This window comes from Dermacentor andersoni, chromosome 4, assembly GCF_023375885.2.
Source record: "Dermacentor andersoni chromosome 4, qqDerAnde1_hic_scaffold, whole genome shotgun sequence".
Lineage (NCBI taxonomy): Eukaryota > Metazoa > Arthropoda > Arachnida > Ixodida > Ixodidae > Dermacentor > Dermacentor andersoni.
In genome coordinates this window covers 66,502,566-66,529,712 of record NC_092817.1, presented here as the reverse complement: position 1 = coordinate 66,529,712, position 27,147 = coordinate 66,502,566, and the positions used below count along the sequence as shown (strand labels likewise).

At 41.8% G+C, this 27,147-nt stretch overlaps 2 protein-coding genes across 3 annotated transcripts in view; one reads left to right on the top strand and one right to left on the bottom strand.

The window, feature by feature from the left end:
• Window positions 1–15,543, top strand: part of LOC126536227 (uncharacterized) — a 20,415-nt gene extending 4,872 nt beyond the window's left edge. For both annotated transcript variants that reach the window (XM_050183120.3, XM_055073879.2), the window contains exons 2-6: window positions 2,395–2,482; window positions 6,230–6,522; window positions 9,373–10,006; window positions 11,915–12,054; window positions 13,104–15,543. In XM_050183120.3, the coding sequence (XP_050039077.2) occupies window positions 2,467–2,482; window positions 6,230–6,522; window positions 9,373–10,006; window positions 11,915–12,054; window positions 13,104–13,214 (1,194 nt within the window). In that variant the 5' untranslated portion in view covers window positions 2,395–2,466 and the 3' untranslated portion in view covers window positions 13,215–15,543. The remainder of the gene's footprint in view (window positions 1–2,394; window positions 2,483–6,229; window positions 6,523–9,372; window positions 10,007–11,914; window positions 12,055–13,103) is intronic.
• Adi1 (acireductone dioxygenase 1) lies at window positions 15,527–27,147 on the bottom strand. Its single transcript, XM_050183122.3, has 4 exons — window positions 26,909–27,147; window positions 25,970–26,089; window positions 20,309–20,488; window positions 15,527–15,808 (listed from the first exon to the last, which is right to left on the bottom strand). The coding sequence occupies exons 1-4, from the start codon at window positions 27,032–27,034 to the stop codon at window positions 15,677–15,679; spliced, it is 558 nt and encodes a 185-aa protein (XP_050039079.1). The 5' UTR covers window positions 27,035–27,147; the 3' UTR covers window positions 15,527–15,676.

Genomic DNA, 27,147 nt, shown 5'->3' with positions numbered 1-27,147 from the left:
AAAACAACAGGGTTGTTTTATTCAAGTTATGTGCTGATGCCCTTATGCCTGCAGATAAGTAGAATCCATTCATTAGTTGAAAGACATTCCTCAGTTGCAATGCGAAGCCAGTCATGCTTCTTTCACGATTTGCTGGCTTCTATTTGCTCACAATTTCACATTGTTTAAATACAGCATCACAAGATGTTGCTACTAGTACTGCAGCTCTCATCTGGGTTCATGTTGTGACATCAGGAAGTACAGGGCAACCAGCAGTCTACTGGCACCGGGACTGTCACAAAATGTTCACGTCATGGCCATGCACAAATATTGTCGTAACACTGCAACCAAAGAATTTGACTTGATGCAGTCCAGAAGGAGTAAACCTTGCAACATCTTCCACATGTTTTTGAAGGAGCACTGACACATATTTCCCAAGTTTTATAAATTATACCACTTTCTTCTTGCACATAAAAGGGTCACACTTTGCAACTGTGAATGCTTGAAACAGATATGAGGTATCTTAATTTTATACCGGCGTAGTCTCTAAATGCCAAACCTGGCGTCATCGGCATTATCGTGACGTAATGGTGGAGAGTAAAACTTGCTGATGTCGCATAGCCTTATGGCCAGGTATGACAATACTGTGACAACACTGCGCTCGTGTTTGGCAGCTGCAGTGATAGCAGTAACACAGCGAGCCAATGTACTGCGATGTCATGACACATCCACCTCCTGAGTACAAAAACAGAAACTGGTTCATAGAAGCAAGTACACCGTAGTAAATTATGCCCTTCAGGCTCTGTGCACACCAAAATAATGCATCAAAAAGAAACGCTGTCACAGAAATAGTTTGCAAAACGTGTTGGGTAAATCTTTGAAAATTTTGGATTGGATATGTGCTCCAAGTTTGACTAATGTGTGTAAAGTATTTCGGTAAAGTGAGTTGGGAGATAGACAACTGGATGCATGCTCTCAGTGTCTATTGTTTTTCACGATGGTTTACATCACCCATATCTTTGTAGTGGCTGGATAGGTATTTTAGACAAGAAATAGTTGATGCTCTCATATGTGATGTTCCTGCAGAAAGTTCTCGCATTGAGTCCACATTCTGTGAACTTGACAATTAAGCTCCTCTCTGTAGCAGTATGCTTTTCATAGTTCTAAAGATGCAAGCAATATTGTGAAATTAGATTTTCCACGAAAAGAATCAATTGGTGCCTGAAGGGATTACTCAGGATGCTCCAATGCTTGCCAGTATTTTCTTTGAGGTTGAGAGATTAGACTTTCATTCAATGTAAAGAAATGGTCATGTCAGTACACCTTTAAGACTGGTTTAGCCCAAAATGTAGCTTTATGGCCAGCTACATACCTTTGTACTACGGCTCTTCATACAAGAGTCATATACATACAAGGGGACATATTGAGAAAAACTAAGCAACTGTGAGTCCTGCAGTTTGGTAAGCCAGCATCAAAAGTTTATAGACTGCAGCACCTCATAAAAATATTAATATTTCCACAGCATTGGCAAGCAAGCCTCTTGTCCAGATTTTTATCCAGTACTATCAGTACATATATGCGAACAACAGTGTTATGCAGTTTTACTGGCTACAATCACATACTGATAAAAAAAAAACAGTTTTTTTTTTTTTTATGCTGCTGTCTGGAAACCTTTGACACCGACTGTGCATGTGCTCAAATTGTGTAGAACACATGATAAATGTTTCATTGACATCTGTGTGCACTCATTTTAAACATTACTGCAGTTTCCTTTCAAAGGCCTGGCCTATCATATATGTCATTCACCTGCAGTTTATTCTTAATTATCATTGTATTCTCATCATACATGTTGTCACAGTATTGCGGCTAAAAAAACATTGCGTGTCTTGTGAGCACTTTTTCACTGTTGACTGGAACACTACACACCGAGTAAAATTATGTGTTGCAACCGCTCTGGTAATTCCCAACTGTGTGGCCAATTACTGGTTAGTATTTAACTAGTTGAAATTCACTCTTCGGCAGCCATATACATCATATTAAATATTTGCATAGCTTTAAAAAGCTGTGTGCTAAAGCTCTGGCTCTGGAAAGCATAAAAAAGTGCTGACTTTTCTTTAACAAGGATAAATCAGACTATGTTCCTTTGTTCTTAAATCTTGCCAGTTGCCTTACACATGTCTGTGCATCTGCAGTTTATTCACTGTAATAATAGATGAACATTGCTGATGCAGTTAGGCTCATTAGTGACTTTTGCCTGGAAAGTAAATTGTGTGCATACCAGCGAGTATGAAGACCATAAAAGTCATTTGTCTGGTGTGTGTTAAACTGTTCTGAGATCTTTATTTATTTTTTTCTTTAGCACATTGATTAAACTTTCCAAAACCAGTACATTTATTTTCTTGTTTTGTTTTTCAGCTGGGCATGGCTTCTGTTCTTACTTCCTGACCAACATGTGGAATATTCATGATGTTGCTGACGTAACAGAAAATGGACATCTCAACAGGTGGGATAATAATGAGCAACTCTTGTTCATGCTAAGGTTACCCTCTTTCATAACCCTTTTCTTAGGTTTGTTTATATAGTGGACATATTGAGAACGTTCAAAGCCAGCTTCATGTTGATTCTTGAGCTTAAATGAATGAAGGTATAGAATGTAACATTCCAAGGGTGATGAATTAGAGGCTGCAAAGATAAATTTCTTTGGAATCAACTTAATGTGCTATTAATACCTGACAACAGAAGAAACACACCAAATTAAATGGATAATCCAATGCCTTATAAGGTGGGCAAATGTGATCTCATATCAAATGTGTATTTTTAGTCTGCTTAGTTTCTAAAGTAACGGCATGTATAGCAATGTTAATTGTCACAAATTAAAAATATCCTGCATATTCTTGGAAAAACTCGCACAAGCAGGTGAGTTAAGCATTAAGAGCAGCTTTTGCTCTTAATGTCATGGACATTTTCAAGCTTTCTGTGCCCGTTCCCAGGGTTCCACTTGTCTTCGCACACTTAATACACACTTGTTCCACTTGTCCTCGCACATTTAATGCCACTTGTGACGTCCATAGTCTGTCAGTTAATGGGATGTCTTGTCAAGTACACAAGAAAGGAAGGGTGTTATAAACACTTAATAGGCACTTTAGGGTCTAAAAAATATGCTCGTTGGCGGCTTTTCGTTAAGGAGAACATGACACTCAATATTATTGTAGAAACAGCTGAATATGTACATATTATATTCTTTTCTTTTTCTAGTTAGCAAATGTTAAAAGCCCCCATGTTAACAGTAATTATAAACTTTAGTTTCATTAAAGCACAAGAGGTTGTGTTATTTGAGCTTGTTCTAATTATTACTATGTACAAGCCAAATTGGCAGTCTATCGCCACCATAGTGAAACCAGTACTATCAGTGTCAAAGTTTATGGTACGTGCGGGATCCAGTCCCAGCTTTGGCGGCCGCATTTTAATGGGGGCGAAATGCAAAAGCACCCATGTACCATGCACTGGGTACATATTAGAGAACTCCAGGTGGTCAAAATTAATCCCCACTCTGATGCACCTCATAATCATATCGGGGTTTCGGCTCGTAAAACCCCATTATACGTTTTTTTACATTTTTTATATTGTGTAGTTTTCACAGTAAAAGTGGGACTTTATGCGCACTTTTGCTATGCGGTTTGCCAAAAAGTAGAGCAGTATGCTTGCCGCATATTCTGCTGCCCACTGCAGCTGTGAATTCGAAACTGCACACCCAGGTTTTGTAGTAATTAAGCTTTATGACAGATATCCCTTGCCCCGTAAAGCTTTGATGCTGATAGAATGCGATCAGAGTTGATATGCAGAAATCTCTGTGCCCAAATCCTGCAAAAGAAAATTTTGCATTTGTGGCGATTACTGAGGCAAGTAACTTCCTCAATGCACTGAACTTGCATTGCAATTGCACGGTGCGAGCTTCTGAAAATGTTTGTTCATTATAATGAGACTTCAGGCACAGCCCAGCCTGTTGGCAAAAGTTTTGGTGCACCCACGCTCACACAGTTTATGATACCAAGCTGTACGTCTTTGCTGTTAATTGCAGTATCTCAACCTAATAGTTAGACTGTAATGGTCGTAACATTGATTTCTCATATTGCAGTGTATTTTTGTGTGGTATTTGCAAGCTGTTCTAAATGTGACTGATAATTGGTGCAAAGCCATCGGCCTGTAGCTCTCACTGGGACAGACGACCCTGATCTCAGTTACGGATTGTCAGGGCTGCCATTGGCTGCAGAACAGAGCTCTTTCTCTCAACCTTTATGGTCATCCTGTTCTGTACGTGGAGTCTGTTCAAGTTTTAGGCCTCGATATTGCAGCTTCTGACTTGGCTACGCGATGGGTGAGAGAAGCATGCCATTGCTCAACCCAGCTGCTGCATCTTGTTAGGCACATCTCTTCAAAGGCCAGTGGCGCTAGAGCTGAGGTAGCCCAATTACATGTGCGTGGTATATTGCAGCCAGGACTCGTTTATCAATCCCAATTTCAACATATGACAGTCAAGGACTGGGATCCATGCTTCACTCCTATTCCTATTCTTCAGGGGAAAGCAGGCCTCAACACATTAGATGAATTACTTCATCAGTGGTGCTCATCCTGTCATCTCAAGCTTTAAGCTTGTCCAGCAGTTCATGCCCTACGTCATTACGAGGGGCAACACACCAGTCCTCCATCGCAGGGCCATGTCAACCTATCGCCATGGTCACGCAAACAACTATCAAACTTCAAGCCTCTTTGTCTCATCCACAGTCAAAACCCGCAACCAAATCTAAAGCCGCCATCTGTCAGTGAAGACATCAGAGAAGTCCATGCTTTTTCCGATGCCAGTGTCACCGGCCAGGTAGTTGCTACTGCCCTAACCTGTCATACCTTAATCCTGTCTCAAACACGTCACTATCACATTACACTTGTGCCGCTGTCTATATTCACTGAGCTGCAGGCTATACATGATGCATTGACCACCTTGCAATCAAAACTTCCTCAAGAAACATCAGAACTAGTTATATACACAGATTCGGACCAAGCGGTGATATACTTTTGCAAAGTATTGAACAAATTGCCTTTTGCTGAAAAAAGTGCATCATGTGTCGACGTTCCCATGCACGGTGCGAATTATTTGGATACCGCATTCATCTTCACCCGGGCATATATCAAGCAGACACAGCCAGTCACAAACCTCCAGTGATATATCCACTACCACTCTTCATACAACACACCGTGCTCACATGGCTGTCAAAAAAAAAAAAAAGAAGTCCTTCGACGATCCACACGAGCATTGATAACTCTGTGTGGGTGCTGCGTTGATGCCAGCTGCAACCTGTCCATAGGCTCCGGATCATAGGCCTGCCTTTGGTACAACCTGGCCCTTCTGCCCTCGCCTACCTGCCCTCACAGATATGCCGCACCTCTTGTGGAATTGTCTTGGACTACACTCACCAAGGTGCCACTACCTGCCAAAAGTGGGGCTACACCCAAGCCAACCACCTGACTTATCTCTGGATCTATGGTCTGCACTATAAATACTTGTTAGATTTAATAGGACACAACCAACTATACATATATACAATGTGCACACGCCAAATATTTTATGCTGCAGGGCAAACTTTCGAATAAAAAAAAAAACCTGTTCTTAAGGCTTCTCTCGCCTGTGCTACAGTTCTCTATATGTGTTTTTAGCTTCTGACGCTATTATTATTGACAAAGTCCTCCATGATAGTTCTTCAACACTGGCTCCTCCAATCATGCTGTTTCTATATTAGAGTATTTCCCCAGCTATGTACAAAATAAATTTGTTAACCTGAAATGCTTCTCATTTCCCTGTGCCTGTGCAAGTGCTGGATAAGAAGGCACATTGCTTTTGGTGTTTTACAATAGTATAAATTATGTCTCCTGTTATGTACACTCAACCACAAAAGTTTATAGATCACAGGATCCGAGAAAACATTGAATTTCTGAGCAGTTTTGTCAGTAAAACAACAGCCAGTAAAACTGTACTGTATGTTGTTTGCATATACTAAAACAGGCTGAAAATTTGAATACCAGGCTGCATTCTGAGGCTGCAGAGATGTGCAGCTTTTTCTCGGATGCTGCAGTCCGTAAACATTTGCGATTCACTGTACATAGGTGCACTAAATTGGTTAACTTGAAGTGCCCCTTGTTTCCCTGCACCTGCTGTAACGCTGATGAGAAGGCACTTTGTCTGTGGTCTTTGGAACAGTGCTTGCAGCGTTGTGGGGTGTCCTCGTGCTCCTGCAAGAACCCTGTCAAGGTGTGCTCCAGGGGGGCAATGCCCCGCCCCCTGTGGTGTTGGTGCCTGGCTCCTTGCCCCCTTGGGAAGAAGGCGCCGGCAGCCCCCAGGCACCCACTTACAAGGCTCCGCACACATCTCCCATCTTCGTGCGTGCCGAGCCCATTGCCCTTAGTGAGCCCCAGGGCACAGGCTGGAGGCCCATGCACAACCCTTCCAGCTGGCTGTCCCAGCCCCACCCAGACAACCTGCCCATCAGCATGGTGAGTGGCAGGAGGGAATGGGAAGATAGGAGCATGCACATAAAAGGCACAGCTAGGGTAGCATACCGAGCATGTGCACCCCCTGAAAGTTCTGTGTACCAGGATACCTGGCATAAGACGATGTATGACAGCAACCGCCTACCCCTCCCTTGATGAAGTGCGAGCCCTCCCTGAAAAAAATTTCTGGCTACGCCACTGATGCAGATATCTTACTGAAGGGCAGTATTGGTGGTAAGGGACATTTGCGACTTTTGCACAAAGCTGGAGAAATATCCTTGGGTTACATTCACTTTCACAAGATTTCATGCAATTAGCATAAGCACCTACAGGCAAAAGCATTTCTGCCACAGTGCCACCAGGAATGCTGTCCCTCATATGCCAGAAAGACTGGTGCTAGTGATGCAAAAACTAATGAAAGTGATTGCATCCCCATAACTGCCAACTCTCCAAAATTTTCCACAAAGCTTAAGAATTTGGGTTTGTTCTACAATTTTTACGAATGTTACGTCAAACTTTATGAAATTTGGGTTGAACTTTAGTTCATCAGCTTGCAAGCTCAAAGTGTCATTGAATGTATTGAGCAAACCAAGATGTGCTTACAGTGGGCACAAGTACAAGACATTTTAGGTGTGGACAGATTGCTGAAGTTACATAAGATCACAATGATAAGGCTGGAGATGCTGTCTATTCCTCATGGTAATGCTGTATGCAAACAGATATTTAGTACTCCAAACAAGACACTAAGTTTCGCTCCTTGATATGGTCGAAGGACCCTACTCGTGGAGGTCTTTTTAAGATAAAAAGGCACCAGAGGAACTTTACTTAAGCAAGTTTAATTCTTGTAGCAGGTGAAATCAGCAACCACAAGGTCGCTGGAAATCACTGGGATCTAAAAGCAATGTGTTGCTTGTTGGTTTCTGCTGTCCCAAGTCTGCTTCTGCTTGTCTGATGTGCCTAAAGGTGAATTGTTAATAAAGTGTGTATGCATGCTTCCAAACGTGTGGTCTCAATCTCAAGCTCAGGGCAAACATATTAAAATGTGTGCTATCCTCCCTTCACCTGGTGTAGTGTCCAAGGTATGTATACAAATTTCGAGGTGGATAAACTGGCAGGTATGCATTCCTGAAAGTGAATGACCAAGGATACCACCCCACCCCTCTGGACTATGTGGGTGGCTCTATTAATTCTGTAGAGCTGTCGTTGATCAAAGACAAATGAAACTCAGACTGAGTTGGGGCAAACCAAAAAGCATATTTCATTACTGCACTTTCAATCCTGCTCCAAACTAAGCATACAGGCTTAGTTTGGAAGCTAACACCATCTTTGAGCACCCCATATGTAGTGGTGCTAAATTGCACTGTCAAGTTATTCTCTCAAGTGCTGTGTACTATTTTGCTGCTTGCATTTCATATGTTCATGGTAGTATACTTGTTTGCCATGTGTTTCAGTAGAGACAGTTGGACTGTTTTTGTTGTTGCTGTTTATTAAGTAACATATTGCCAATGGACATAGCTAATTTTGTAGTTTCATGGCTTAAGAACTCTGAAACATATTTCAGGTGCCAGTACAAAGGCAATCTTTTCATTTGCACTGTGCTTGTAGAACAGGAATTTCAGAAATTTCCCTGGCATTAGCGATTGCTGTCAAACGCAACAACATAGCATGGCAAGTTGGGCTTGGTAAAGTTGCATGATGACAGATGAAACTGCACTGTTGATCTGTCATTAAACAACAAAATAGGATCCACTGCACAATCACATAAAGGTGCCGGTAGCAACCACATTGACGTTTATCTTCCCATGCTTTTCTCCGATACACATCGCACATTGCAACCAATTTTTAAGCACAGGTGTAAGCTGAAGAGTCTTCAGATACATGACTTTGTTATATGCAACTTGTTGTCATTTATTTTATTGGTACTTGTAATCCTGTGAGTTTTTTTTAAGCATGCACAATTTTAGCATCCTTCCCAGTTTAGATTACAATTGTTATGTAGCAAAATCTGACTATTCGGCGAGAATGCATCGATTGTTGCCAGGCACTGCAGCCAATTGGGACATGAACTTAGTAACAGCTGACCAGTTACCAACCTATACATATACATTTTGTGTAAGCTAGTCTTAATGTGTGATGCTAGCAAAGCCTTTGTGACTAATTAACTTTACACATTAGTTTTAGCTATTCTGTATACATATCTTTTAAAGAATACTGGTTTATCAGAAAATGGTTACATAGTGATTACATCGGCAGTGGTGCCATCTTGTGGCTCAGAGAGGACAAAGCTATTACTGCAGTAATCAACCATAGTCTATTTAGCTGCTGGTGTAAAGCATTGGCAGCAACGTAATCATCAGCATGCAGTTCGTTTTCATTTTTCTTCAACAAGGACACCCATGTAAGACGAGCGTTTCTGACGTATTGCAGTTGGACGGACGGACGGAAAAAACTTTATCGAGAAAAGCACCTGCGAGGTTGCCAGCCCGGGCTCAGGCCATCTCGGCATTATGTTTAGTGAGGCATAGCCTTTCTACCGCTGCCCGGGCCTGCTGGATTGCCCACAGCTGGTCATGTAGATCCGAGCTAGTCAGAGTGCTTAGCCATCGCTCCTCAAGCATTGCAAGATGTTGCTTCCAGCATTGTTATTGCCACTCACTTCTACGGTAACTTCATATTTCAAGTATAACTTGAAGCAGCGCGATGTACAGTAAACAGCGCAGACCAATTTGCTTCCTATTCCATGAAGGGAAATACACGTGCGGACAAGCTAAAACTTAACTCTATTGCCAAAGTGCCCAGAAGTGTGGTTCTTTTCAGACTTGTGGCAACTGACAAATCAGTGCTCCAATGCAGGCTCCCTCACCGTATGTCTTTCCTGGAAGCAAGCCTCCTCCTCCCATCACTGCCCCTCCATCATTTCCACAAGTGCCACAAGGCCCCGTCACGCATCCAGACTGGGGGAGCTCCGTACCACCCACACCAAGGTACCCCGTCTTACCCCAGACACACACATCACCTCAGCTCTCCAACGACATTCCACCTGTGAGGACAAGTTCACCAACAATGCCCAGTGAGAATACTGTGCCACACCCCGTCTTCAAGACGGAGCCAATAACTGAAAGGCTCCCAGACACCACCCAGGCTACGGCTGTCACAGACGCAACGGTGCCTCTCTCTGTGAACACAGTGTCTGATGAACACGGAAATGTGCATCAGCAGAGCAATGCGACACCCGGTTCTACGTCAAGTGACTCAAGCCCATTGCGGGTTCCTGGTGGCTTGTTAGACCAGAAAACTACACGCCATGTGAGTGTCTCTGTGGATGCCACAGCAGGCAGTAGTGCTACTGTCACGCCGAACGAGACATCGACACCAGCCCCAGTTGACAGGGACTCGCCAAACATTGAGTCTCCAGACTATCCATTAGCAGGAGGTGCAGTGGCTGGAATAGTCATCGGCTCCATTGCATCAGTGGCACTCCTTGCAGGCAAGTACTGCTGTGGTATTAAGAGTAGCTCGGATCATTGGTCACAATGACAATAACTAGTCATGACAAAGGTAATAAATCTTGAGGCATTAATAAATAATACACAATATCTTGCTAATTTTTTCATCAAGAACAGTAGAAAGTGCTATAAGCATTCCTTGTATCATATCTTTTTAGAAAGAAATGGCAGAATAAATGCAAGTTCTAAAAAATCTGCACTATTGCTGTATTTTTTGAAATTTTTCATGGCAGTGAAGGCGTTAAGGAATTGTGACTCACTCGCTCTCTCTTGACATTTATTACAATAAACGACTGTCCCGCTTCACTTCATGCCTACTTCAGCCACTTTGTCTTTGCTTTAAATCTTTCCCCTTCACCTTTCTTGTGGATGCTAAAGTCATGAAGTATAGCTCTCACTCTCACCTTGCTACAGTGCAGTCGTAAACCACCAACAAAGTTAAACAAGTTAAGCCATACTAGCAGGCTGTTCACTGACCACGATGTGTAGCAGCGTAATGTTGTCCAGATCTCCACCAAGCACGCCACCTTTTCACTGTAATTGTTGTTTATGGTTTTTGTGATTCAGTATAAAATGCAGTCAGCTTTGTGCAATGAGCTCGGTTGGTAGTGATTGATTGTCCTGGTCATTTTACACGGCATATTCCATAAAGTGTTGTAACATTTCTGCAAATTAGTTTTGAAGATTAGCATAAAATGTCCCTTTCTATGTGCTCTAATGGGTCATCTCAACTGGCCACCATGTGCCTAATTATGCCACAGCCTAGCAATGTTGGTGTCAATGTCTTGCGACACTGCCTTTAAACAAGGTGTGGAAAGCTTTGATGGACATGACCAACTCTGTTTAACTTATATGCTGGCATACAAATTTCAGCAGCCACATAAAGCATGAGCTTTACAAAGAAATCACTTTAAATTTTGTGCCAAGGAGAGTAATGTGTCACAACAATGTTTAGAATACATTGTCTTAAGGTGTTGTTACCTTCTGTTTCAGTTTTGTTCTTATGCTTCTTGCTTATTAAAACTACTTTTGCATTTTATATGTACTGAACTATCTTAAACATGACAAGGGGTGCAGAGATATCTTAACAACCACTTCCCGGACATGGCGAGTGAACTTTTCCACTTGGGTCATTTTATGCAGCTTGTTTTGGAATCTTGTAATGTAGCTGCGTGTCTGCTGGCCCAGCACCATTCGGTCATGTACTTGTGAAGGTCAAAGCATCCAAGGCACCATTACATTCTTTGTTAATACATGGTATGCATCACATGAAAAGACAGGACGTGATCTTAAGCGTAATACGGGTGTCACACGGTACACTTTTCAATGCAATCGTGCCTAATCTGTATTGAATTTCTTGGTCATGATTGGCTCCCTTGCTCAATCTGCACAAAGAAGCCAATCACAGTTGAAATTTCGACAGATCAGGCTCGACCATGATCGAAAGTAGCCATTTGAGACTGGTATAATGAATTCAAAGCATCCCAAGGTTGCTGCTGCTTATCAGATGTGAAGTGTTTCAGAGCCACCTACAGTAAGATAGTGAGACAAGATAGTTTGTTGAAATTCATTATGCATATTATAAACATGCAACAAGATGCAAGTGGAGGAAACTCCTTGATAGCTCTGATTCTATATAAAAATCAGGCGCTTGACAAAGCTCAAAATGATCCAAACTAATTTCATGCAGCCCACAGTAGACTGAACTAGTGGATGTTGACTGTGTAACATGACGTTTTTTGAGTCTGAAGTTTCAAAATGTGCTTGCGTCAGCTCCAGGCGAGTGCAAATTTCGAAAGAACACGAACTTTGAGTGCCGACTCTAAAACAATCTAAGATATTACTTCAGATTACATGATGGTGATGACGTGGCTTTGTTTTTTGCTTAGGTCTGATAACCTACGTTGTCTTACGGAGGCCTTTCCTGAAGCTGCTGAATGGCCAGGACAAGTCGTCTACTGATAATGTCGCCTACATCGATGACTCGGTGCGCAGTAGCTACATGAACACCCATATTGAGCTGCCCAAGGTACCTCCCCTTGTGTTTACATGAAGCGGTTTCCTATCCAGCGAATTTCCATTCTAAACTGAGCTCCTTACATTTCCATTAGAAGAACTAGGCCATTGGCTAGCCAGTAACATAACAGGTGGGAGCCAAACCTACACCTTATGCATTATGCGTGCAATACTCTTATCATTGAGCTACTTTGGCGGCCGTCGTCCACTTCACTTTCTTCGGTATTTGTGCATGTGTACTACTTCTAGGCATGGCTGTGAGTGGCACTGGCTAACACTCAGTCAAGACTAGATGTAGTACATGTACATAGGTAAATACCCCAGAAAGCATATAGGAGGATGACTGCTGGAATAGCTCAATGGTAGAGCATCACATGCATAATGCGCAAGTGTGGATTCCGCTCCCACCTGCAGCAGGTTCTCTTTTCAGCCGCTTTCATTTCCCTTTTCTTTATTGCTTCCAAATTTCAATCATTAAAAAAAAAAGTTTATTTCCCCTATGCTTTCCTTGGCTTTATTTCATTGTCAGTTGGCTTTACGCGATGGTAACCAACTTAAATTGAGGGAGACATGCTGTATTAACTGCACTTTTCTGTGTAACTAAGCCAACCCTTGACACAGAATAAGTGTTGAGAGATTTACCAAGGTTTTCAGAACACAGTCTCCCTAGTGGGTGGTAATATTTGCTTGTAACGTCCTTTTAAACTTTGTCTAGTCAAACCAGCATCAGAAGGTATCAAGTTGAAAAAAGTGACAATATATTTTTGTAAGTAGTTGAGCACAGATAGGATGGGATCGCCTATCTTTTGCGACATAAAATTTCTTGCAGATACAGACTCAGCATTGTAATTTATGCCCTGGAGCATTCTTTTTTAGCAGCTTGCCCTGCGGCATAGATGTGTGCTGCTCTAGTGGCTTAAAGAACTTATCGTCCATGAGTCGATGCCTATAACTATCTGTTCATATCCATCCATATATTGCTTCTCGTCCAGTTAGTCTATGCTGGGCCATATGTCACAGGAAGCTTCAGCCCTTTTCATTAAATGCAATCTTATTTTTCAGGAAAACTCAGAAGAAATGACTTCACTGGACAACGATTCATTTCTCAACAGCCTGGAAGCAGTGACCATACAAAACTACTGGGCTGACACCAGCAAGAACACTAATGTGTGAAAAACAGAGCTAGCAGACGAAGATGCCCGCCTCCGATGCTGTGCATTCCTTAACTTGTGAATACTAGGTAGCGGACTGAAATTGCTGTGCTGCATTGTTTTATCTTTTGTTGAAGAGGTGCAGTACTCGCAGCAAGTGATGGTAACCTTGCTGTGTCCCCCCCCCCTCATTGTGCACTTCATTCATTTGACTTTTCAAGCACCCTCGCTGAACATTACTGCAATGATGTCTAAAGCTCTTCTTGCCCAGTTTAATTTTTTTATTGCAGCATCAGGTTGAAAAGCAGCAACATCATTTTCCGAGTTTCAAGTGTGGAATGTTGATCTACAAGACAATGCAGTCAGACCTCGATAGAACGGACATGCACATAATGAATTATAGTAAATAACAAAGTAAATCGAAAATGTTTCTTTACAATTTCACTGCATAACAAATACATATAGGCTTTTAACAGATATTGAGTATAATGAAGGTATTTGTATGTTCAACGGGACTTCTTTATAATGATGGTCAACTGTATGCCAAATTTGGCAAACGCACTTTTCCACTCGCCTTGAATGCTACCAATATGGTCGTGGATCTCGTACATGAGGTCAGCAAGAATGGGAGATTAGGACTTGCTGACGCATTCCCTGCACTGTATACACTTCGATCCCATGCATCACTATTTTAGTGGTGGCATTCTTATGTAAAGTTGTCTGTCCGTCAAGTTTCTCATATCTCCCTCTGTTAGAATTTAACTTTTTTGCAGCCTGTCGACTCAACATTTCATCATGCTGCCGAGCACGGAGGGTAGTGTAGACAGCAGCGCACTGCTGTTAGAGATTGGCATAAATAACTAGTTCACCTACTGTTCAGATTTTGCACTTAAGTGGCATTAAGTGGTGGGCTTTGTTCAATGCAAGGTTTATAACGACATTTCTTTCCTGGTTTGTCCAATATTAAGAGTGTGGAGTTGCCTGCAGCAAGGCTATTTCAGAGGTGGAGAAATTTACCATGCAGGCTGCAGTGGTGCCTTATTCAAAAGAAAGCTTTAGCCCGCCTTACTCAAATGCATGTGCAAAACACAGAAATGTCCTCCTTGGGATACAACTCAATTGCTTTCTAATAATTATTTTTTTATTTAGCAGAGAAAACCAAATCAGTCAATTATTGGCCCCAAACCACTGATTCAGACCACACATTTTTTCAATATTGATGGAAATGACAACTTTGTCAAGAGTGGGGCCTCTCTATTATGGCAGCAGGGAGGAGGACACTGCCACACATTGCAATTAGAGACCATGCAAGTTTGCTTGAGCACAGTGTCACAAAATGTCCCCATCAGTGCTGCTTTTCTATGCTTCATACTGCAGACATACTTGCAATCGATCCTGGTAGCAGTCAGACACTTAGTGCTGCACATGTTGCACCCAAAGTATTGCAACACTAGTTGCTGCCAAGGCTTTAGGTACGAGGGCATGCACACTAGTCTACCATACACTTTGGATCTACAACTTTTGTGTTTTGCTGAAACTTTGGGATGCAATTTACTTGAATGTTAGTGTTGTTTTTTTTCCTCCAAGGGTTACATACACTGTGAATATGCAACTGAAACTTGTCTTTCAGCCACAAAGCCTATTTGCTACCGCTGATCTTCGGCACCCGTTGATTCACAGTATAAGAGGGTCATGGAGATCTGACACAGGGATTGAAGTGGTTCTGGAGTGAAACTATGCACGAGCACTTGTTTCATTGTGGATGTGCCTGTACAGTCTGTTTTAAGGAGCTCTGCGAAAGCACGTGCTTGTGGCTTAAGACTTTCCCTGATGCTGAGAGCCTTATTTGTACTTAGTTTTATAATCTCTGTGATCACCAGGAACATCAAAACTATAAGGGTCTTCTAGCATAGACAAGTCTTAGCTGAACTGCTTCTTTAGGTCATCTGAGAACTTTATTAGACATTTCTCCCATGTGATGTACATTGCAAGACTTCAGACTTTGTACTTACCAATTTTAATTCTTTCACAAAAGGTGACAAATATGTGACGATTTGTTACACACGGCACAGTAAATTTTAGATGCACATTTCTGATGCTAGTATAGCTTAACATGTAGTACATATGCACCATTTGACAAAACACTGGCGGAGAGGCTCAATGTGGCTGCAGAATATGCGCATATTTTGTTCACGTACACTCCATTAGTTCTAGTCGTGGCCTTAGATATTACAGAATATTATTTATTTTTTTCTTCCGGCTGTACTTCTTTTATCTTGCAGCAGGTTGTTCACTGTGGATGATGACATACTTAATAAAAGAGAACCGACTGAGTAGTGTTGGAAAATAAATCTTTATGTATACTTATTTGCACGAAGTGCTACACTTCAATAAAAAATATCATTAGAAGTTTGCTTAGAACTATAAGACACAAAATTTCCTTGCAGCATATTGATTGCATGCCTGTTTCCAGCAGCTGGGCCATCACGCGGCACAGTCGCAGGTTTGACTAAGGGTCTCCAGATACTGAGAGCGGGCTGGATGGTCATCGGCCGGGCGATTGATCGGCGTCCAGACGGGCTCTCCCACGAACAGCCGCATGGCCTTGATGTAGTTCTGCGATTACCATTGAGTAGTTAAACATTCGGCTGGAACTTTACAGTAAACTTGATGCTGGATGCAGCCTTGAGTACGGACATATTTTTGAAGCTGTACAAACTTTACTACATGCTTCTTGCACTTAACAAGTATGAACGTTAGGAAAAAACATTCAAATTTGATATACTAATGTTTCTCTATAAATGGAGACCTGGCACCATTGACATACATATGCAAATCTGCAGACCTCATGTAGTGTAAGGGTAGGTACGATAACATTGCTCATAAAAAATAAATGGGTGTTCTGCACCCCTTCCTTTTGGCTACTCTCATGTCTGGCAGCCACAGTGATCACAGGAATAGAGCAAGTCATTGCACCATGACATCGCAACACATTCACCTCGATACCGAAACTGGTTCGTAGAAACAAGTTATAGCGAGTTTAGGGTTTTCAGACGCTATCCACAATTTTTTTTTTTCTAAGGTTTAAAAGGCTTGAACCTTCATATAACATTAAAAAATTGAAAATGTCATGCCTGTACCTCTTTAAAGGGAGAAATAAAGGCAAATGTTAAAGGCATAGTGGTAACGATTAGTGTTCAAGGTGTTGCCCTTACCAAAGACCTTTTTTTTGGATGAGATTACGTAACATAGAACAGGATTGGTCAAGCCAGTATGAAAATATGGTAAAACAAGAAATCTAATTATGGGGTTTTCGATGCTAAAACCACATTTTTATTATGAGGCATGCCGTAGTAGGGGACTCCGGAATAATGTGGACCACCTGGTGTTCTTTAACGTGCATCCAAATCTAAGTAGATGGGTGTTTCGTGAAAATGTGGTACTAACTCCATAACAACGTGTGCTGTTTGCAATTGGTAAACCATAGTTAATGAAGTTGATTAGGTTGCATTGCATTTCCACAAAAATGCAGCTCGGGCAATTCCCTACAAGAGAACTTGCTGGTGCTCCCTCTTTGCACCGCCATGTCTGCGCTCGTGACTAGAGTCACTTGGAAAACAAGTTTAGAGTATCGCATTCCATTTCCTATTGCTGCTTGCGCTCCCAATGGCTTGTGCCAATCACATGGTTTGTTGCGGCATAAGGCTCCCAAACACCGGCCAGTACACGTTGCACAGTGCATGCCACAGGGACGCAAATGCCATCTTCGTCATTTATTGGCAAACTTACTCTACCATTTGCTGCAACTCCCGTTGCTTAGACCTTCATGTCTTCATGCCCTGTCTGGTCTCTGTCAGGTTACTGACAGAGACCATGAAACCAAAACATTTTTTACCTTTCTTTCCCCTTTTTATTGCATTGTGGAAGGGAAAGATTACCGGACACACATACACGATATGCCTTGCGGCTCCACTGAATTCAGCAAAAGAACTTCGTCCCCATCTCAAAACACCCACACGTGAGGAGTAAACTTTTTGTTGTTGTTTCCTGCCTCCTTGGCTAGATTTAGCCTGAGCTATTCAGGTGACGATTGCCCAATGCACTTTCAATGGGCTGTGGGCAAAGTTGCCGCAGTGCGCACGCTCGGAAAGGCACACCTGAATACGCAACTATTTGAGAATGCAGTTGAGCATTGTTTTTGTGTGCACTGAAGAATCTTAAGGAAAGGGCTGCGAAAAATGTAGGTGCAGCAACAGGCTAACTGGCAAAGCCAAACCACTGAATGGTTTAAAAGAAATCACATTAAGTGACTGGGACAAAGGCACTTAGAAAAAGCGGTGTTCTACTCCCCCATACTTTTCGAAACATTTACAAATTCGGACTCGCTCTAAAATTTTGAGAATGTTGTGCCAAGCTTTTCAAAAAATAAATCCTGCTAGTGAATACACTTGAAATATGTTGAAAGATGGAGTGGCATAAGATTGATAAAAATCAATTTTGATAGGGAAAATGCCACATCCCAGAAGTACAGAAGGGTACTTGCTTCCAGCAAGTTTATTCAGATAAGTTTCTGAAGCAGACAATATTGGCAGCAGCACAAGCGCTGAAAAACTCACTGGGACCTAAAAACAATTGTCAGTTTCTGCTGTTCCCAGTTTGCTGCTTGTGTGAAGTGTCTGAAGGTAAATAATTGTTTAGTATTAAAGCGTGCACGATGCAACAATGTAGGCAAATGCATGCCATTTCCTCCTCCCTCCCTCCCTTCCCGAATGCAAAATCTTGTTTGGGTGGGATGTTTACACATTATAATGCGCTGTGATACACTATGCAGCACACAGGCGTTATCCCATAAGGTCACCTAGCATTATAATGCGACAGCTGCAAGGGCTGAGAATAGCGATGTCACACTCAATCAATAGAGAAACTTGGGCAACAACTTTACCACTAGTGCTCAATCACAGCTTGTTTCAGATGCACATGCGGCAGTCATGTCTTCACATGGTTGTAAGCCAATTTAGATGCAGTGAAAATTTAACATGTTTGTATTAGTTAATTTTCACTAGCACTTTGTTTGGCAGGCTCTTGGTGCATGCAACATCAGGCAGCGACAAAATTAATAGACTGCATGGAATACAAGACAAGGACATAGTAAGGGTCATGGATTCTTGTCCATGTCTCTTACTATGTTCTTTTCTTGAATTACGTGCAGTCCACTTATTTTCTTGCAGTATGAACCAACTCGCCCAACAAGTGTTATTGAAACATCAGGCAGAGGATTAAGAAGACATGATAGAGCGAAGTTTTGGCACCAAGGTACATATAAACTCGCAACTACTCGCCAGATTACTTGTGCCATGCAGCAACACAACATAGTCCTGCTGACCGTTCACTTGGCACATTAAAGGTCATGGAAAACTTCAAGCCGCCCATACCAATAAAATTGTTAAAACAATATCAAAATAGTGGTTAGCCAGGGCTGTTGGTACAATGACATACCACTGCAAATAGCGTGTGAAGAAAGTAGTCACAAACCATACCACAAACTTTAACGAACGCAAATCTGGATACAGTTTCTCAACGCTGTGAGAGCGGCAGCTTGGAAGTCCTATGGAAGTCGCTGTTCCCTGTTGATAGCTGAAGGGGCAGCCTCTGCACTACTATGAAAACTTGTTTTTCTAGCGACTCTACTCATGACAAGAATGGGGTGCCTTCTCTGTGCAGCTTTCAGACTAAAAACAGATGATAGTGCACAGTAGAAAATGGTCTGTGAGGTGGCTGGTGCAACTAGTACACAGAAAACCCCATGTCACCATGGCCTACATGAATTGCAGAAAAATTATGCCGTCCCCTCATCTGCAGTTTCTTTCCGTCACGTAAATAATATTTTTTTTTAATAAGAGACATTGCTAAGTTTCAAGATGGATAATCTAGCAACTGATATTCAGTCAAGTTTTCCTTTAAGCAGAAGTTCAAATGAAGATTTGAATCACTATGAGAAAACACAGACTGTGGACCACGCATGCCTCGGAAGTATGCCATCACCTATGTGCTCCTGTGAGGCAAGGAGCTTATGTCTCCACTTCTGTTTCATTGTAAATAATTCAACTGGCCGCTTAGGAAAGCACAACCACATAGTGCAAGGATAATGCTGAGATAGCAAGTCGAAAATCAGGCCTGTTCAAATGCAAACCTACGAGAATGTCATAATTTAGGTATCCCACCATGTACAAATTAGTATAATGTGTCATGGTCGTCGATGCAGGAGACCAAGGGCAGAAGAACAAACTTGGTGAAAGGCATGAGTGATACAAGGGCAACTTATGTAACAGCGCGAAACATACGGAAGGGACAACAATAGAGACTGAGTGAAAAGAGCACTTACTTCGATCTTTATTCTACTGTCGATGCTATGCGGTGTATATGTACAAAACGCCATTAGGAAAGGGAAAAAAGATGTTTCACGCTGTTACATCAGTTGCAACTAGCCCAGCTAGCCAACTAGCCCAACTTAACAACCAACTAGCCCAGCTAGCAACCATTATACAAGGGCAGATGTAAGCAAAGAAGCTGTCATAAGTATTTCTACTAAAGAAGTGTTACAGCAAGGATATTAATGGATGACCATGGTGTCATAATGATGGACTGTTTGCAACGGTACTTTAAAAACAGCCTGTTGCAGATAGCAAATTCTAGTCCTTAAACAAGATTATCAGAGGCGGACATTACTTGCACAAGAAATCTTAACACACATTCAACTATTTAACAAAAATCCACAAATTATCTTTTGAATTATTTACTTTGCGGCACATGCAATTTACAAATTGCAGCCAGTGAGTTCACAAGGCATACCCACTTGAAATTAATTTCCAGAATGATGCTAGTTTGGAGATATGCGCCATCAAACTTGCAGTAAAAATGCACTGTTCCACTTACTTTTTCTTAACAAAATGCTGTTTTATGCATTAAAGCTCAAAAGTAACTAGTACACCATCTATTTCATTCCACCCAATATGGGAAATAATATCTCGAAACCAGTGTCATCACTGAAATTAACTTCAAGCACAAATGCTAAGCACAACGGCACAGGTAAGCATGCTTTTTGTTTCACTCACATACCTGCTTGTCAAGAGTGAATCTGTGGTAGATTCCAGCAGGCAAAACAAGGAGGTCTCCTTTGGTAACCTCAATCCTTATCCACTTGTCATTGCAATCTCGAACATCAAAGTAGCCACTCCCAGCCAGGACAAAGCGGATCTCCTCATCGGAGTGCAGATGCTCTTGGAAGAATGTCTTTATCTGACAAAGTATTTCAAGCAGTTAAGCATACAAAGTTACTTGTATGGCATGCATGGCATGGCACTAGTTTGCCATTGCTCAACAGCCAAACATTTTTTTTGTGAAGCCACTAAACAGCTAAACTGGCAAAAGAATAACTGCCAACTTCTTAGTTATCAATTTTTTGTATTCAGTTAATTTATTCAGGTAAACCAATGTCATGCATTCATACATAAATATATAGGAGGAGGACCTAGTGATTGAGAGTTGTTTGAGGACTGCCTGTCAGTTAAAGTATGGAATTAAAGAACTAACGACAGCAAAGATAAATACGAATGTCGAGTAGAAAATATTCAACACGCAAACTGTGAGAGTAACAAAGAATCGCAAACTATACAGCAAAGTATGTCAGCAGTTAGGCACCTCACGAAATACAGAAAATAATGGCAACGCTCACAGGTTGTATAAAAAGACAGCAATAATGAAATGCAGATTGTGATGAAAACTAAATAAATATAACAAAATAGAAATCACTATACATCATAAATTGGCTACCTAGCAAGATTATGCTTCTTAAAAAGCACCTAATATGAAAACATAATAAGAAAGTAATCAATGACAATGCTGAAAAGTATGCAGCTTGCTTTCTGCAATTAGTACCCATCATAGGAAATTGCTTAGCTCACTAATCTGGTTTGATTTGTGTTAAAGAAACATTAAATAGAAACACTTTAGAGTTGTGAAGCATTCTTTCAGAACTCCATGTTTATTAATTTTGTGGGGATAGGTTGATTATAAGAGAAAATGAAGGTAAAAGTTCCATCTCCTCAGTTTCACGCCGAAATCAAAGCAGCAGTACATCATTAGGATATCACATATTTCGAAGTATTTTCCTGTATTCCGGCCACTGAGGCTCAGTGACAGTTCTAGAAACTGGCCAAGTTCAGTCTTTGGCTCCTGTAGAATACTACAACGCAGTCAATATTTACCAATAAAAATGAACTAGGCCCAAGCAAATGTAAAAATTCATAACATGGCGAGCTGGTGCGGTAGCTTTAAGGCGGCCTTACCACCAGTGCTTTCATTTTCGCATCTTTTCTGTCTTACTCCTTCTCATGGTAAGAATAGCTTTCTTGGTACTAGGTAATTTACTAATACAGCTCCACTTCTTATTCTTTTTAGTGTCCCTTTAATGAGAGAACTGATAAAAAAGTGTTTACAGGAACCAGATCCTTGACTGAATCATCAATTGGTAATAATCTTCGATCACAAAGTACACAGGCATTACTATAAAACAGGCTAAATGTTCAAATTTGGATGGCTTGGTTGTAGCGAAGTTAGATGCAAAATTATTACCTCATGTTTTTATGCAGTAATTAATATGGCTTAAATAAATGTATAGCAGAGTGGAAACAAAGTTCACCTATTGAAATGGGATCATGCCTTGAGTATTATTCTGACACCGAATGTTGTTCAAGGAGTGTTACACCACAATTATTTTTGAAATGGGCTAGGTAAAAGCAGAGACAGAAGCAAAAAAATTATGTTAAGCAATGGTGCAAACAGATAAGTAAAGTATAAACCCCATGCAAGCGATCTTGAGCGCGACGCCGACAAGCAACGCGATGGAGATGGCTGTCGCATTCACTCGTCACCTACAAGTCTTACCCCATGCAAGCGATGACTTCGAGCAACGTCTCCCCGGTGTTGTCGATACGAGGGCAGCAATATAGGCGCCAAAACTAGCATGATGCGTGCTTTATTAACTTAAGTTGATGTGTTTGATTGTAAAAAGCAGCATAAAATATTTCTGAATGTCTTCCAGTAGGTTCTTATCTTTGCACTATAAAATTTCAATCGTTTGCTCACGCTGTGCCACAGTCGGTAGTACTCGAGTGATGTATAGGCGCCCAAATCTTTAACTGGCGTGCGCGAGCGGCGACTTTTCTGTGCGTCAGCACCGTATGACGGGGCGAGGCTGGAAACAGTTCGAGGCTAAACGCATGCGGACAAAGCGCGCTCAGCTGGGCCCATCGTCTGCTAGGCTGTTTCCAAGCTCGCCCCATTATACAGCGCTGATGCACGAAAAAGTCGCCGCTCGTGCACACCAGTTAAAGATTTGGGCGCCTGTACCTCCAGTTCCAGCTTCACGCTATTAGCTAGTTTCTCATAGCACTTCCAGGCGACGAGCGACAAATTCTAGATTTGCAGAACCGAGCGATCTGTTCAAGCAACGGCTCGATCCGTCACTCGAAGCTGTTGCACACAATATCACACTCGTGGGGTTTAGCCTTAACTTATCCCACACGGACGCTCTTTTCAATTGCCTCAACCAGTGTCTGCAAGCAACATTTCCTTCCTGCCTTCTCCCTTTCCCCTTCAGCCACAGCTTACACATTTGTGTAAAAGACCTTTTTTTGTTAATTATGTCCCATGGTGACAAGAGAAAAAAGACAATCAGTTGTTGGGTAAACCACACCCTCTGATAACGTAATGTGGTTCCACTTCACTATAGTCTGCAGAGTATTGCTTCACACAACCATTTTACTAAAGCACTACCACATTTCTCCGACATGTTCGGTGGTTTGCGTGGCATCTCCAATGGTGAAGGAATTAGCCCTCCTTTCTAGTAATGACTGCAGCAAATAAGTAACTCGTACCTGTGCTTGCAATCAGCAATTTGATCCATGCTATAGCAGGAAAAAAAAAAGTGTGACACAACACTGCAGACTAAATAAAGGTTTAATTATACTTTGTAGTTGCGAGCATTCATTAGAATATACACCAATGGTCATACTAACACCTTGTAGTAAAATCACGGAAATGATGTTTATCAATAGTCCGATATAATTCGAGACTTAAGAGAAATGATAGACTAGTCGGTAGCCAGGATTGGCGTCATCGGTATACAAGAGAGCTCAAGTTTTAGTAAAGCAATTAGTGAGGTCACTTACATAATGCAAGAATAACAGCGGGCCATGTAATGACCCTTGAAGTACACCTCTGTTAGCTGTAATAAATTTGGAGACAGGTTGGTGTGCATGACTTGTTGCCTGTTTAACACATAGCTTTTCACGAGCAATAAGGAAAGGCCAACAATGCCTACTACACACAATTTAGCTAACGAGACACTCTGGCTGACAAAGTAAGGCAAAGTCAGTTGAGTATCCCATGCAGAAAACAAATTTGATTGCAAAGTTAATCCATTCAGCAGAAGTGTGGCTTCAGTGACAATGTTTGTTTGATTAAACAATGAGTGTTTCACACTAAATGTAATGTTGCATTCATGAAGACTTTTCCATGATGAAATGCACATGCTACCACCCCATGGTGCAAATACATATGTATTATAGCAGAAATATAGAAATGAACAGTAAGCAATGTCAAAACTCCTCTTCTCCTAAAAATAAATACGTAGTGATGCTGGTAAGCAGTGATACACACATTTCTCGCTTTAAACTTGTTTTTATTGCATCACGGGAGCAGTGCATATAGATGCTGGGTAGGGAATGCTCAGTCACATATTTATTTATTTATCAATACTGTAAGCCTTGAAAGGCTCATACAGGAGTGGACATACAAACAGTACAGGTGTAACGCTTTGTCATAGAGGGGTTTGCAGCAAACTCAAACAAAAAGGCAATGGTTAAAATCGACGCGCCATGTAAGCAAGAAGTAAATACAAGAAAACAAAAACACACTATATAGTGCGTACGCCATGTAAAGTGTAAGAAGCAGTTAATACAGGGGAAAAAAATGCACATTGAGTGTGCCGTGTAATGTACAAACAGTACTAAGTGTAATGTATATTAACATACCATCCAATGGACAAACGTGAGCAAGAACCAAGCGAAGAAAAGTACGAAAGAACGTATGGACACCGGCGCATGTGGAAGTTGGGGCAGGGCCATACGTCATTGATAAATTTTTTTAGAACGCTCAGCCAAGACGACCACAATGCGTTCATCATTCCGATAATGACTCGAGGTGCAATTCGAGTGGCGACACGAATGAGTGCACAGATTGTGAGCAAACAATTTCACTTGGGAGGGAATTCCACATATCTATTGTTGAAGGAAAAAAAGAGTATTTTAGTGTGCTGCAACGTGAAAAAAATGGTCTAATAAATACATTTATCATGGTTAGTTCGACTGGAGTGACGTCTGGGGGACACCGAGTAGTCCGATTTTGTTAAGTTTATTAGGTCCTGGTAAAGAAGACAAAGCAACTCCACCAGCCTTCTCCGACCAGCAAGTGTTGGTATGCCTGCATGTGTGCGAAACACAGTTAAGCTGCCGTACTACTTGAATACTTTGTGTATATGAATCTAAGCTCCCTGCTTTGTATCTATTATAATGCCAAGTTTAAATATTTTTGATGCAGGTTCCATACTATGCTGCAGTATTCTAATATTGGCCTAACCAGAGTTTTATAAGCAGCTAATTTCACTGAGGTGGGGGCTGTCACTAGCTTCCTTCGTAAAAATCTAATTGTTTGAATGCAGATGCGCAAACGTTATTGATATGTACGTCCCATTTCAACAACCTTGTTATTGTGACACCTAGATATTTGACTGAGTCTACTCGTTCCAACGAAGTATTAATTAATTTAGATGTAAATTTAAGGGCTCTTTTTATGTGTTACAGTCATACACATAGTTTTCTGTGTGTTAATTTGCATGCCCCATTTTTTTCACCAAATAACGATGTTTTGTAGAGACTTGTTAAGCTTCGTCTGTTCATCGACTGTTTTAACAGGTGTGTACATGACGCAGTCATCCGCAAAAAGCCTTATTGTAACCCCTGGTTGCATACATGTATACAAGTCGTTAATATACACAAGAAACAGAGTTGGCCCCAGAACCGATCCCTGTGGTACACCGGAAATAAGATCAAGATGGTCTGATTCAGTATTATTTATGTTAACAAACTGGGACCGATTCGAGAGGTAGGCTTCAATCCATGAAACAATCTTGGAATTAATACCAATTGATTTGAGTTCGAAGATAAGCAAGTGTGTGGAACACGGTCGAAAGCCTTTGAAAAATCAACAAAAGTTGCATCAGCTTGCAGTATTGAATCGATTATTACAGCAAAGTCATGTATAATTTCTAAAAGTTGAGTAACAATTGAAAGCCCTTGCCTGAAGCTGTGTTGGATGAAGTATAATAGGTTATTTTATTCTAGATAAGTTTCGATAGCCTTATTTATTATATGTTCCATTAGTTTGCAACATGTGCTGGTTAGGGATATTGGCCTGTATGTGTCCAGAAGCTGCTCGTTTCCACCTTTGTGAATTGGCACAACCTCTGCGCACAACCAGTCCGTAGGAAGCACTGCCGTTTCAAGTGATGCACTGAAAATTTTATGCAGGAAGGGAGACATCTGACATTGTATCGCTTGAGGAAAGTTCTTGATAAATTATCAGGGCCACACGATTCCTTAACGTCTATTTGTAGCAGCAAATTCAAAATATATATCCTTGAGAGAGGTGCCAAAATACCTTTTCCTCATAGTTCGGTAGTTTGTCCTTGGATATCTCGATGACATCTGTGTACGAGTATCCTCGCTCTTTCCTGATCTTCTCGAGTTCGCCATCCTTCTCGTATGTGTCGGCATTCAACTGGAAATCGCAAGCACAAAGTAACTACATGGACACGCTACTTGATAGAATGGAAAGCTCGGAGAGTTGAGACTTCAATCCTGCAACCACAGCGCAACACAAAAGACAAGAAAAACAGCTGTAAGGACTGTGTTCACGGGGTTTCACTTCCACTTCTTTCAAGTTGCGTATTCGGCCAAGCTTCCGGTGTTGGTGCCACTGCACGATTCTGCTCAAATGCAGTCATGTAGTCGGTTGCACAGCTATGCATACTTTTCGACTGCGCGCAATATAACTAAAAATTAAATTATGCAGTTTTACGTGCCAAACCACTTTCTGATTATGAGGCACGCCGTAGTGGAGGACTATGGAAATTTTGACCACCTGGGTTCTTTAACGTGCACTTAAATCTAAGTGCACGGGTGTTTTCGCATTTCGCCCCCATCGAAATGCGGCCGCCGTGGCCGGGATTCGATCCCGCGACCTCGTCCTCAGCAGCCCAACACCATAGCCACTGAGCAACCACGGCGGGTCTCTGGTGTTCTGCTGCTCAACACGAGAACACGTCGGCGTCTCCGTAAGTGCCACGCCCCGCTGTACGCACTAGCAATTATAAATACGCAGCACGGACTCGACTGCCAGGGCAGCCATATTCCGATAGGAAAAGAAAGCAAAGTAAGAACTTCGGCTGTCAAAATTATGCCGAATGCAGCTGCTACGGCATATCTCTAACAGTCCCTGTGCTGTAACACACGATATCACTCCTCACATCAAAGTCCGTGTTTGCTGCCGATAACATGTCAAGCTACCATCAAAAAAGCTTTTCTAGCTCCCACATACCTTCCAGTAGAGTACTCCGCTCTTCTCACGAATTTCGTCCAAGGCCACCGGCACAGGTGGGTCCAGTTGATGTTCCTCTCGTTGGTCGGTCGACAAGTCGTCGTCCATGTACCAGGCTCGCACCATTTTTTCTGCCTCGCCGTATGCTCGCCGTCCTCAAAAGCGTGTCAACTAGGCGAACATCGAATTCCGCAGACTTCGCAAGCAGCGGCAAGGACAAACCACAGATGGACAAGCTC